Below are 12,552 nucleotides of genomic sequence, written 5' to 3' on the forward strand. Positions count from 1 at the left end.
ATGAAATAAGAACTCTGGTTCAGATTTAATATCCAAACATGCAATTAGTACCGTGCTACTCTGCATGGATAATGTAAATGTGCATAAATCTCAATTAAATAAAAAAAAGGCTTTGGTAGATATAAAATTTAGAATCCTGCTGTTTGTTATATCGACCAGGCAAAAGTTCAAATCCATCAATGGAGCATTTTCACCAGATACCAACTTCTGCATAAAAACAGCATTTCGCTTGTGCATTCCTTCAAAATGAAATGGGAAGTATTTGGGGTCCAAAAATACAAATTCTGTAATCGTATATTTTGAATGTATGTTTTAGAAAGAAAGAATTCTAGTAAATAATTGCACGCAAAAAAGCATCCCAATAATTCAATATAATGTACTTTTTTTGTAGATTAAAAAAAATACATTTATGAATTCTGGAACCACCATACAATCTTACCATAACACATACTGTTTTTCTGGCACTCAAGAAAGGAAGTATTTTAGTGCAAATTTTAAAAGAAAATGCAATTTATATCAGATTTTGCTTTTAACAAAAATGTTTTTTTTAATAAATGTAATGAAACATGATGTGAGGCAATATCTAACACCAGGCAAAATTGATATCTGATATGTTTTAAGGATGTAAAATGAAAACAGGTCACTAGGTAGTTTCAAAATAATAAAAAAATGTAGGTAGCTTTAAGTAAAAATCAGAAAGTGGAACTATGCTGAAGGACCAATGAAGAGGTGAATGCAGCTGATTTTCACTAAATGTAACCAAGATATCAACCAGTAATTTGTGTGGTCCAACATAACAACTAGTCAATAAGATTACAACCAGCCTACCTCAGTTTGGTTGTATAACATGACCAACTCTGTAACTGGGTGGTCAACTGACCACTGGAAATAAAGGTAGATTTTGTACAATTCTTTTTCATTGATCAGAACAGATGGAACATCTGACTGAACTGATGATTTTGAAAACAAGATCAACTCTAGGTAGTACAGTTACAGGCAGTATTACATATGTAAGAAATGAATGTCACTGTTGATGAAAAATAAGCAGTTTGGCCATACCAGCGAGGATCTTTGGTACCTGGGCAGAGATTATCTCTGCCATCATTTCAGGGAACTGGACGCTCAGAGATTGAGACTGAACATATAGATCGAATGTAAACTGGTGGAGTTTCCTCACTGTCTGTTAAAAAACATAAAAAATATATAAACTGGTAAAAGAATTAAGTATTAGTCATAACATTTTTGCTTCCTTTTCTATTATTCCAATATTGTAATGATTTATAGAGAACAGTGCATATTTGTAAGCAAACTGTAAGACACAAGCAGCAAATAATCATGAGGACTTTATTGTTTGTAACAAACCATGCCAAGTGGTTGATGCTCACATATGAATTCTGAGATTAGATTACTGCCCAAATCCACATCCAGATATATCATAGAAACCCTACAGTGCAGAAGGAGGCCATTCGGCCCATCGAGTCTGCACCGACCACCATCCCACCCAGGCCCTATCCCCACATATTTTACCTGCTAATCCCTCTAACCTACACATCCCAGGACTCTAAGGGGCAATTTTTTAACCTGGCCAATCAACCTAACCCGCACATCTTTGGACTGTGGGAGGAAACCGGAGCACCCGGAGGAAACCCACGCAGACACGAGGAGAATGTGCAAACTCCACACAGACAGTGACCCAAGCCGGGAATCGAACCCAGGACCCTGGAGCTGTGAAGCAGCAGTGCTAACCACTGTGCTACCGTGCCGCCCCTATCTTATTAATACCCAAACATCAGATGGCTTAAAGTAGCTACACTGTTATTTGTTTGACAGAAGAGTATTCAAGCATTAATACTGCAATACTTTCAAATTGAAATAAAGCCAATTAATGGCCAAAGTAAATTGATTATTGAAGCAAGATCCACAGCGTTATTGGTTGTGAAGGTTACAGCAGTTTGCAATTAAAATGTTTAGATTTAAGTTAATTAAAGCATTTTGACAAAGAAAAGTGACACATTGTGTTTCAGCAAACATATACAAAATGTATACAGATCACTCGGGGGAACTACGTCAACCAGTTAGTTACCTTACTAAAAGCTATAGCAAGCAGAGAAGAGATGAAGGTCGCTCAAATAATTCAATTTGCCACTGGAGTTATGTTCTTTCTTTTATACTTCCCTTCTTCTGAAATCTTCTTGTGTCTTGTGCCATGAAGGAGGAAGACCAACAGGATTGAAAGGTGTTCTGCTGTCAGATCTTTCCCAATGCTACTCTGAAGTTGATCAGCAAGGGGTGTGGGAGAATCACCTGTTTGACTGATCCTCTGATTTTCCATTTCTCCCTACAGGAGAAGTCGCTTATTTTCAGGGTCTCTGCAGAGCATCACACCCAAATGAATGACTGAGTTTGGAAATCACTGTGTAGTGTGCCTGCACCCTACACTCCCATAGCAGTGTGTCAGTACTTCACTAAGTTGTATCTATACCGGACATGCAATTAATGAATCATAGAATGACAGAATCGCAACAGTGCAGAAGAGACCATTCGGCTCATTGGGTCTGTGCTGACTCTTGACAGAGTAACTTATCCAGGCCCTCTCTCCCCACCTTGGAGATATGACCACAATTCGGTGTCTTTTATTATTGCAATGGAGTGGGATAGGGCCTTACGGCAGGGCAAGGTTTATAATTGGGGGAGGGGTAATTATGATGCGATTAAGCAAGAATTAGGGAGCATAAGATGGGAACAGAAACTGTCAGGGAAAGGCACAAATGAAAAGTGGAGCTTGTTCAAGGAACAAATACTGCGTGTCCTTGATAGGCATGTCCCTGTTAGGCAGGGAAGAAATGGCCGAGTGAGGGAACCATGGTTCACAAAAGAGGTTGAATGTCTTGTCAAGCGGAAAAAGGAAGCGTATCTAAGGATGAGAAAACAAGGTTCAGTTGGGTCGCTTGAGGGTTACAAGGTAGCAAGGAATGAGCTATAAAAAGGGCTTAGGAGAGTTAGGAGGGGGCATGAGAAGTCCTTGGTGGGTCGGATCAAGGAAAACCCCAAGGCTTTTTACTCTTATGTCAGAAATAAAAGAATGACCAGGGTGGGGTTAGGGCCGGTCAAGGATAGTAGTGGGAACTTGTGCATGGAGTCAGAAGAGATAGGAGAGGCGATGAATGAATACTTTCCTTCAGTGTTCACCAAGGGGAGGGACCATGTTTTTGAGGATGAGAGTGGGATACAGGCTGATAGGCTGGAGGAGGTAGATGTTCTGAGGGAAGGTGTATTAGCAATTTTGAAAAACCTGAGGGTCGGTAAGTCCCGTGGGCCAGATGGGATATATCCTAGGATTCTTTGGGAGGCAAGGGATGAGATTGCAGAGCTTTTGGCTTTGATCTTTGGGTCCTCACTTTCCATGGGGATTGTGCCAGAGGACTGGAGAGTGGCGAATGTTGTTCCTCTGTTCAAGAAAGGAAATAGGAATGACCCTGGTAATTATAGGCCGGTTAGTCTTACTTCGGTGGTCGGTAAGTTAATGGAAAAGGTCGTGAGGGAAAGGATTTATGACCATTTGGAAAGATGCAGCTTAATCCGTGATAGTCAGCAAGGATTCGTGAAGGACAAGTCTTGCCTCACAAATTTGATTGAATTCTTTGAGGAGGTAACTAAGTGTGTAGATGAAGGTAGAGCAGTTGATGTCGTATACATGGATTTTAATAAGGCGTTTGATAAGGTTCCCCATGGTAGGCTCATGACGAAAGTAAGGAGGTGTGGGATAGAGGGAAATTTGGCCGATTGGGTAAGTATCTGGCTATCTCATAGAAGTCATGATGTGGAGATGCCGGCGTTGGACTGGGGTAAACACAGTAAGAAGTTTAACAACACCAGGTTAAAGTCCAACAGGTTTATTTGGTAGCAAAAGCCACACAAGCTTTCGGAGCTCCAAGCCCCTCGGAGCTCCAAGCACCAGGGTACATACTCTTGCAACTCGGCCGGCGTTGTCTACCTGATACGCTGCAGGAGGGGATGTCCCGAGGCATGGTACATTGGGGAAACTATGCAGACGCTGCGACAACGGATGAATGAACACCGCTCGACAATCACCAGGCAAGACTGTTCTCTTCCTGTTGGGGAGCACTTCAGCGGTCACGGGCATTCGGCCTCTGATATTCGGGTAAGAGTTCGCCAAGGCGGCCTTCGCGACACACGACGGCACAGAGTCGCTGAGCAGAAACTGATAGCCAAGTTCCGCACACACGAGGACGGCCTCAACCGGGATATTGGGTTCATGTCACACTATTTGTAACCCCCACAGTTGCCTGGGCCTGCAGAGTTTCACTGGCTGTCTTGTCTGGAGACAATACACATCTTTTTAGCCTGTCTTGATGCTCTCTCCACTCACGTTGTTTTGTTTCTTAAAGACTTGATTAGTTGTAAGTATTCGCATTCCAACCATTATTCATGTAAATTGAGTTTGTGTCTTTATATGCCCTGTTTGTGAACAGAATTCCCACTCACCTGAAGAAGGGGCTTGGAGCTCCGAAAGCTTGTGTGGCTTTTGCTACCAAATAAACCTGTTGGACTTTAACCTGGTGTTGTTAAACTTCTTACTGTATCTCATAGAAGACAGAGGGTAGTGATGGATGGAAAATTTTCAGACTGGAGACCAGTTACCAGCGGTGTACCACAGGGATCAGTGCTGGGTCCTCTGCTATTTGTGATTTTTATCAATGACTTGGAGGAGGGGACTGAAGGGTGGGTCAGTAAATTTGCTGATGACACCAGTATTGGTGGAGTAGTGGATGAGGTGGAGGGCTGTTGTAGGCTGCAAAGAGACATTGATAGGATGCAGAGCTGGGCCAAAAAATGGCAGTTGGAGTTTAACACTGATAAGTGTGAGGTGATTCATTTTGGTAGGACTAATTTGAATGTGAATTACAGGGTCAACGGCAGGGTTCTGAGGAATGTGGAGGAACAGAGAGATCTTGGGGTTCATATCCACAGATCTCTGAAGGTTGCCACTCAAGTGGATAGAGCCGTGAAGAAGGCCCACAGTGTGTTAACGTTTATTAACAGGGGGTTTGAGTTTAAGAGCCGTTGGGTTATGCTGCGACTGTACAGGACCTTGGTGAGAACACATTTGGAATATTGTGTGCAGTTTTGGTCACCTCACTATAAGAAGGATGCGGAAGCATTGGAGAGAGTGCAGAGGAGATTTATTAGGATGCTGCCTGGTTTGGAGGGTAGGTCTTATGAGGAAAGGTTGAGGGAGCTAGGGCTTTTCTCTTTAGAGCGGAGGAGGATGAAAGGCGACTTAATAGAGGTTTATAAGATGATGAGGGGGATAGATAGAGTGGACGTTCAGAGACTATTTCCTCGGGTGAATGTAGCTGTTACTAGGGGGCATAACTATAAGGTTCATGGTGGGAGATATAGGAGGGATGTCCGAGGTAGGTTCTTTACTCAGAGTGGTTGGGGTCTGGAATGGATTGCCTGCTGTGATAGTGGAGTCAGACACTTTAGGAACTTTCAAGCGGTTATTAGATAGACACATGGAGCATACCAGAATGATAGGGAGTGGGATAGCTTGATCTTGATTTCGGACAAAGCTCGGCACAACATCGAGGGCCGAAGGGCCTGTACTGTGCTGTACTGTTCTATGTTCACCCTATCCTCACAACCCCACACATTTACCATTGCTAATCTAGCTAACTACACATCATTGGACTTTGGGAGGAAACCAGAGTACCCAGAGGAAACCTACACAGACACAGAGAGAACATGCAAACTTCACATACTCACCCAAGGCCAGAATTGAAACCAGGTCCCTGGAGCTGAGAGGCAGCAGTGCTAACCACTGTACCACCATGCCACCCTAAGTTTGGTAAATACATATCATATCAATTGTTTACTTGATAACCTGCCCATTAAAGCAGTTATGCATGGTGGCACAGTGAATCATAGAATCATAGAAACCCTACAGTACTGAAAGAGGCCATTCGGCCCATCGAGTCTGCACCGACCACAATCCCACCCAGGCCCTAACCCCATATTCCTACATATTTACCCACTAATCCCTCTAACCTACGCATTTCAGGACACTAAGGGCAATTTTTAGCATGGCCAATCAACCTAACCCGCACATCTTTGGACTATGGGAGGAAACCGGAGCACCCAGAGGAAACCCACGCAGACACGAGGAGCATGTGCAAACTCCACACAGACAGTGACCCAAGCCGGGAATCGAACCCAGATCCCTGGAGCTGTGAAGCAGCAGTGCTAACTACTGTGCTACCGTGCTGCCCAGTGGTTAGCACTGCTGCCTCACAGCACCAGGGACCTGGGAACGATTCCTGGCTTGGGTCACTGCCTATGCGGAGTTGCACGTTCTCCGTCTGTGCCTGTGTGGGTTTCCTCTAAGAGCTCTGGTTTCCTCCCACAGTCCAAAGATGTGTGGGTTAGGTGGATTGGCCATGCTAAATTGCCCCTGTCAGGGGGACTAGCTCGGATAAATGCATGGGGTTATGGGGATAGACTCTGGGTGGGGTTGTGGTTGGTACAGTCTCAATGGGCCGAATGGCGTTCTTCTGCACTGTAGGATTCTATGATTATTTTTATTAATAAACTAGCACTATTTGCAAAACATTAGCCTAAATCTTTGCTCTCTCATCAGGACCATAGAGTGGGGAAAATGCCTGCTACTCCTGAAAACAGTCTGGAAGCAGCCACAGAGGTTTTTGGGCACAAAAGCGGGCTGTATGAAAGGTCAGCCTTGGTGAATTGAAAACTATAAAATTTATTGCACATGCCTACTCACATACTGAGATACAGTTTGGGGTAATTTTCGTCTATTTATGATGTATATAGTGACTGGAAGAGTATTGGAAGAGACTAACAGAACAAAAAGCTCAGCTGGTCAAGCGGGTCCAGAGAAAACAGAGACAAATGAATTGTGCACTTAGTCCACTGTCTTCCCTGCAACATAGACAGCAGATACTGCCATGCCAGAGTGTGGCTCCTGAGTCACACCAGGTGACGTTTAGCACAGAGTTGACCACCTGGTACAAACAATCATCTTACCAGATAGAAGACTGCCAGCACAGCTGGCAGTAGACATCCACAAACCAAAGATTCATGAATTAACATGTAAAAGCTCAATTTAGCATTTCACAAATAGGTATTTTAAAAAAGTCACTTGTTTTCCATGAACAGATAAAATTGCATTGACTGCGATTGTGATTTCAATGTGGAATCAACCAACAGCTGGAGAAAATATATAACTCTCGATGCCTGATCGCCATCCAGCTGGTTGTACTGCTAAGGTGGACTACTTTCCTCACTAACTCAGTCACGTCCCTAAATTTATGAATTCAATAAAGAAAGACAACCTGCAAAACTGTATCTAATGTAAATCTCTCAAAAATACAACTTCCACCACTTCCAGGAAAATGCTGAGTTCGATATACATGTTAGCTTTATGATTGCTTTTATTTCACAAAGCTGATGCAATTTTTGGGAAGAATTAGCTCCAAGGAAGAGCATTTCAGTGGCATTTTGAAATTAATCTATAACTTACATGTCAAAGTTAGCACTTAAAGCAAACATTTGCATTTACTGCTTTAATTTTATTACTTATCCATGTGTAGTTTATTTAGAAACAGACTGAACCACAAGATTATTAGATCCTATAAGCAGCCCTGATCACAATTCACTTGTGATTTATAAGTTCAGCTCATTCATGATGGAAATCATATTTCATAATTTTTCATTGGTAATTGAGTTTTTTTCTTATTTTGGTACTTGGCTAAATGCAACTTAGAAAGCAAATGCCAACAGCAATTACAATCTGTAAAAATAAAAAAGTGTTACAGTGCCAGTATAGGAAAATCTGCAGTTCTACCAGGTCATTCAGCACCAATGCTATGCTCTGATTTTATCAGAACTAAACAAACTATTAATAAACAGAATTAGAACTTACTATCTGCAGTGAGTCTAGGAGCTTGGTTAGCTGATAAAAACGCTGTGGATTGTGTGAGGCATCCTTCTCTTGAAAGGAAATGACTCTGTCCAGTTCCTGAATATAGTTCAAACGCAGTTCATCAAAATATTTCTGGTTTTTCAGACCTTCAACTGGAACTGACAATGAGACAGTGAAATTCGGTTTACAAAATTTCAGAGACATGATATTTATACATGTTACACTATTTCAAAATGTGTCAGACAACTTCCAGAATATGGCACATTTCAGAAAATACAATCATGTTCACAACAGTATTGATTGCAACCGTTAAATTTAAATCAATTCAATAAAATATGATAGGTAAAATGGTTGAGCATATACAATCTTTTAGTGAATCTGTAATCTGTAATGGTCACTGCACCTCCAATGGCCAACATATATTCTGATCGAATAGTTACCCAATACCATTATTATTTCCATCATTAGAATTCAATCTCCCCCACCTCCAAAAGTATTCTCCGTAACAAACTGTCAGCTGTTCTTTGAATATTTGGTAACCTTACAGAAAACTCTACTTCAGGTAGATGTGAAAATCTAATCAAAACAAAAGAGAACATTGCAGGATGGCACAAGAGATCTGCTCATATATCATGTACGGCTGGTACCACTATAACTCCCAGTTTGCCCCAATCATTACATAGTGTATCTAAAATCACTGTGGTTGTACTATGCAAGTTATCACTTGATGCATGTAGATAAAACTGCAATCAGCCGAGTAGTTTGCCCATTCTTTCGTGGTGCAGTATGATTGCCATTTGCCTGTCATTTTTGTTTCCAAGGAGAGAATGCACTCTCAGTTGGAAAGCTATATGCATAGTGCTTGTCCTGCATTCCCATCACCCACCAAGTTCCTCCCATCTTCCTCCATGGTCACCACATTCCCTCACCACTATCTAGCCTCCTGCTGTTATCCTTGACCCCATTATTGTTTGCACCAACATTCCTGTTCTCACCCCAACCTTTCCAATTTTCAGATATCCATGGTGTTAGTTGACCTGACGCCGCCACTTTTTGAGGTCACATGCATGCTTAATTTTCAGGAACCATCATGAGAGCATCCAATACATCATCCCCATGATGTTTCAGCTACTGACATACAGCATCCAGAATGACTGTGAATGTTACTGCGTCCAGCAATAACGCAAACTCCCAGGATCAAGTGCTTTAGGTGACTGACCACACCCTGCATGCCATTCAGTGCAAACTGTTAAGGATTGAGGAAAATTAAAATTTAAAAATGAATTGGTATAAAATAAAACAAAATAAATAGGGGACTGATGAGTGCAGCTGTTTTGATATGTGAATTAGCATACCAGTGGGAAAAGTAAATGGTTACCTATACAATTGAGAGAGAACTATGGTGGATAGAAGAGGTGACTTCAAAGTGGAGAGATAAGGGAATCGGCACGTACTTCAAAACTGGGTCCACAGGGTGGGCAACATCAATGGGAAAGAATCATATATCGACAGCATGATAACCAGAAAAAGTACACAGTAGCCATCATAGTACCGTCATAGCCACACCCAGTTGCAAAAAGCAGGCTCTCCCAAAAACAGGTAATTGCTAAAAGGCTGCTGTTCAAAAACCAAAACTTGAAGAGAGAAGACTATTCCTTCACTGAAACTGAAGACGGCCTTTCCAAATGGGGACACGTATCCTGTGGGCGGTAAATGTCTGCTGGATTTAGCTCATAGAGTTATATCTTATTCTATGTCAACATCCTTGGGGTTGCCATTGACCAGAAACTCAGCTAGACTCGCCACATAAACACCATGTCCACAAGGGCAGGTCAGAGGCTAAGAATACCATAGTGAGCAAGTCACTTCCTGACTCCCCAAAGCCTGCCCACCATCTGCAAGGCACAAGTCAGGAGTGTGATGGAATACTCCCCACTTGCCTGGATGGGTGCAGCTCCAACAACATTCAAGAAGCTTGACACCATCCAGGACAAAGCAGTCACCTTGATTGGCACCACATCCACAAACATCCACTCTCTCCACCACCAATGCACTGTGTACTATCGACAAGATGCACTGCTGAAATTCACCAAAGATCCTTAGACAGCACCTTCCAAATCCACGACCACTTCCATTTAGAAAGTCGAGGGCAACAGATATATGGGAACACCACCACCTGCAAGTTTCCTTCCAAGCCACTCGCCATCCTGACTTGGAAATACATTGTCGTTCCTTCGGATTTGCTTGGTCAAAATCCTGGAATTCCTCTGTCCCACAATTGAATAAAAAAATGTTGCTTGAGAAAATGGCGCGTTTCTCCGAGTTAGGAAACATAGTTAGTTAGGAACAAAGGAGTAACTTCATGAGGTACTGTGTGTACAGCCATCAGTGTAGTTAAATGTGCTGTTGTAGTGCATTATAGTCTTTCTTGTCATGTGTTTTCTTTTAATTAATCAATATTCTTTACTAATTGGACTGGATTGTTCCTTCCTGGTTTCCATATCTTTTCTCTCATTACACCAAATTGAAAATATACATCAAGATCCAGTGTTTTAAGTTACCCTTCTAGGTCTTGGGAAACCCTCGCATTTAACATCAGTAGGGTTCTTCACAAAATTGGGGGCTTGTCCTGGATTTTGAAAAGCATAATTCATTGCATGTAGGGGAATTTGTGACTTTTAAAATAATGAGAGTGAGGAAAGTGTGGAGCCAAGTGAGGAGGTGTGTGATTTAAAATAAGGTGATTACCACATGGCTCTTGTAATGACTAAGAGTTGTTTGGGAGTAGACAATATACCTTGGAAAGTTTGAAAGGTATAATGTCAAATTGATGGAATTGATGAATTTGTTACAGTTAGGATTACCTTTAGGGACCAAGAAAGCTGAGAGAATGGAAAGACTAGCAAAGCATTTCACTGTCGAAGCGTTGTCAGATAGACTAACTTCTCCGAAAAATGAGGCAATTGAATTAGGTAAAATTCAATTGCAAATGAAACAATTAGAAATGCAGGGAAAAGAAAAAGAGGTAGAAATAAAAAACTTGAACTAGAGATGCAAGAGAAGCAAAAAAAAAAGAGGAAAAGATGGAAGAGACGAAGACGGCGCTTTTCAGAGAGAAATGGAAATGGAGAAGTTAGCAATGGTAGAAAAAAGGAATGAGAGAGACTTTCAGCTTAAAATGCTGAAAGTTAAAGCAGAGACATTCAAGCAGGTTGAGGAAGGAAGTAGTTCTAGATATGAACCTAGTGGAAGACAATTACATTTTACAGGCACTTCCAAAATTTGACGAAAAGATGTGGAGACATTTTTTAACTCTTGTCAAAATAGTAAGACAAATAAAATAGTTGCAAAATATTTGGGTGCTGCTCTAAGAGTAAACTCGTAGGTAAGGCTAATGAAGTCTATGGCCCTGATTTTACTGGGTCAGACGAGGCTCACAAAACGGCATTCCCTGTTGGCCTCAGGTGCAATCTTACGAGCCTCAGGCGGCCGTGCCGGTACAATCAGGGCCCATGTGTCTTTCTTTGTTGGAGGAAAGGTCTGGAGAGTGTGATGCAGTGAAGAAAACTATAATCAGTTTTTATTAGTTAGTACTGGAGGCTTACAGGCAAAAGTTTCAAAATGTATGAGAACAGTCTGGATAGACTTGCATTGAATTGGAAAGGATTAAACAAACTAACTTTGATAGGGGGGAGGTAAGAACATTACAAATAGAAGGAATGTATGGGCTCTTAGAGACGTTATTCTGTGAATTCAAAGATTCATTACCTTCAGTGCTAAGAATGTGTGGAGGATCAAAGAGTTAAAACAGCGAGGTAGAACTTGTGGATCATTATGAATTGGTTCATAGGTCAAAGCCTTTTTTCAACACACTTTTAAATCTGAGAAAGATAGAAAATGGGAAGGTGCCAGAAAAGACAGCAAGAGTGTTTGAAAATTCCAAGGAGACTTCGGGCCTGATTTTACCATCAATTTGCACCTGTTTTCGGGTGTGAAATCGCGGTAAATTCAGGCGTCGGGCCTTTAACGCATGCATTTAAATCAATTTAATGAACCGCGCGCCCAACTCTACCACCAAATCCCACTTTACCTTCTTCTGGTCCGTTCCGGATCTGCGCTGTAAGCGACCTGCAAAATAAAAATCCAAAGTGGATTTCTATTCTGCAGGGGAACCTACGAAGCTCTCTCTGCTCTTGTGAAGTTAGTCTGCGGCCACCATCCTTCTCAGAGCGCCCCGATATCCAGGCCACGCCCCCCAGCAGTGGCAATCCCTCCACCCTCCTCACTCTGGCAGATCCCCCCGATGGGAGGCAGACCCCCCGGCAGAGCACCCCACCCCCTGCTGACCCCCCCTCTCCCCCCCGGGGATCAGACCCCCCTGGGAGGCAGGCCCCCCTCGGCAGACCACACCCCCAACCTGCCTCGATCGCTGGTCTCCCTCCACCATCTTTCTCGACTATCTTCAGTCGTTCGAGAGCCTGCAGCACCTTCCTGGCCACAGACTTGGAGCGCTGCTCCTTCGTCAGATGGAGTCCACTCCATCTGACGAAGGAGCAGTGCTCCGAAAGCTAATGGTATTTGCTACC

The 12,552-nt window shown here is 42.5% G+C and overlaps 1 protein-coding gene across 2 annotated transcripts in view; it reads right to left on the reverse strand.

Moving 5' to 3' along the window:
* Positions 1-622: 622 nt before the first annotated feature.
* The window catches only part of ar (androgen receptor), a 243,486-nt gene continuing 231,556 nt past the window's right edge, over positions 623-12,552 (reverse strand). The window contains exons 7-8 of one of the 2 annotated variants that reach the window (XM_078211849.1): positions 7,967-8,124; positions 623-1,180 (exon numbers count right to left, since the gene is read on the reverse strand). In XM_078211849.1, coding sequence (XP_078067975.1) covers positions 1,025-1,180; positions 7,967-8,124 — 314 coding nt within the window. In that variant the 3' untranslated portion in view covers positions 623-1,024. Of the gene's footprint in view, positions 1,181-7,966; positions 8,125-12,552 lie in introns of those variants that run through there. The other variant, XM_078211850.1, reaches the window with a different exon arrangement.

The sequence above is a fragment of the Mustelus asterias genome, chromosome 4, assembly GCF_964213995.1.
Source record: "Mustelus asterias chromosome 4, sMusAst1.hap1.1, whole genome shotgun sequence".
Lineage (NCBI taxonomy): Eukaryota > Metazoa > Chordata > Chondrichthyes > Carcharhiniformes > Triakidae > Mustelus > Mustelus asterias.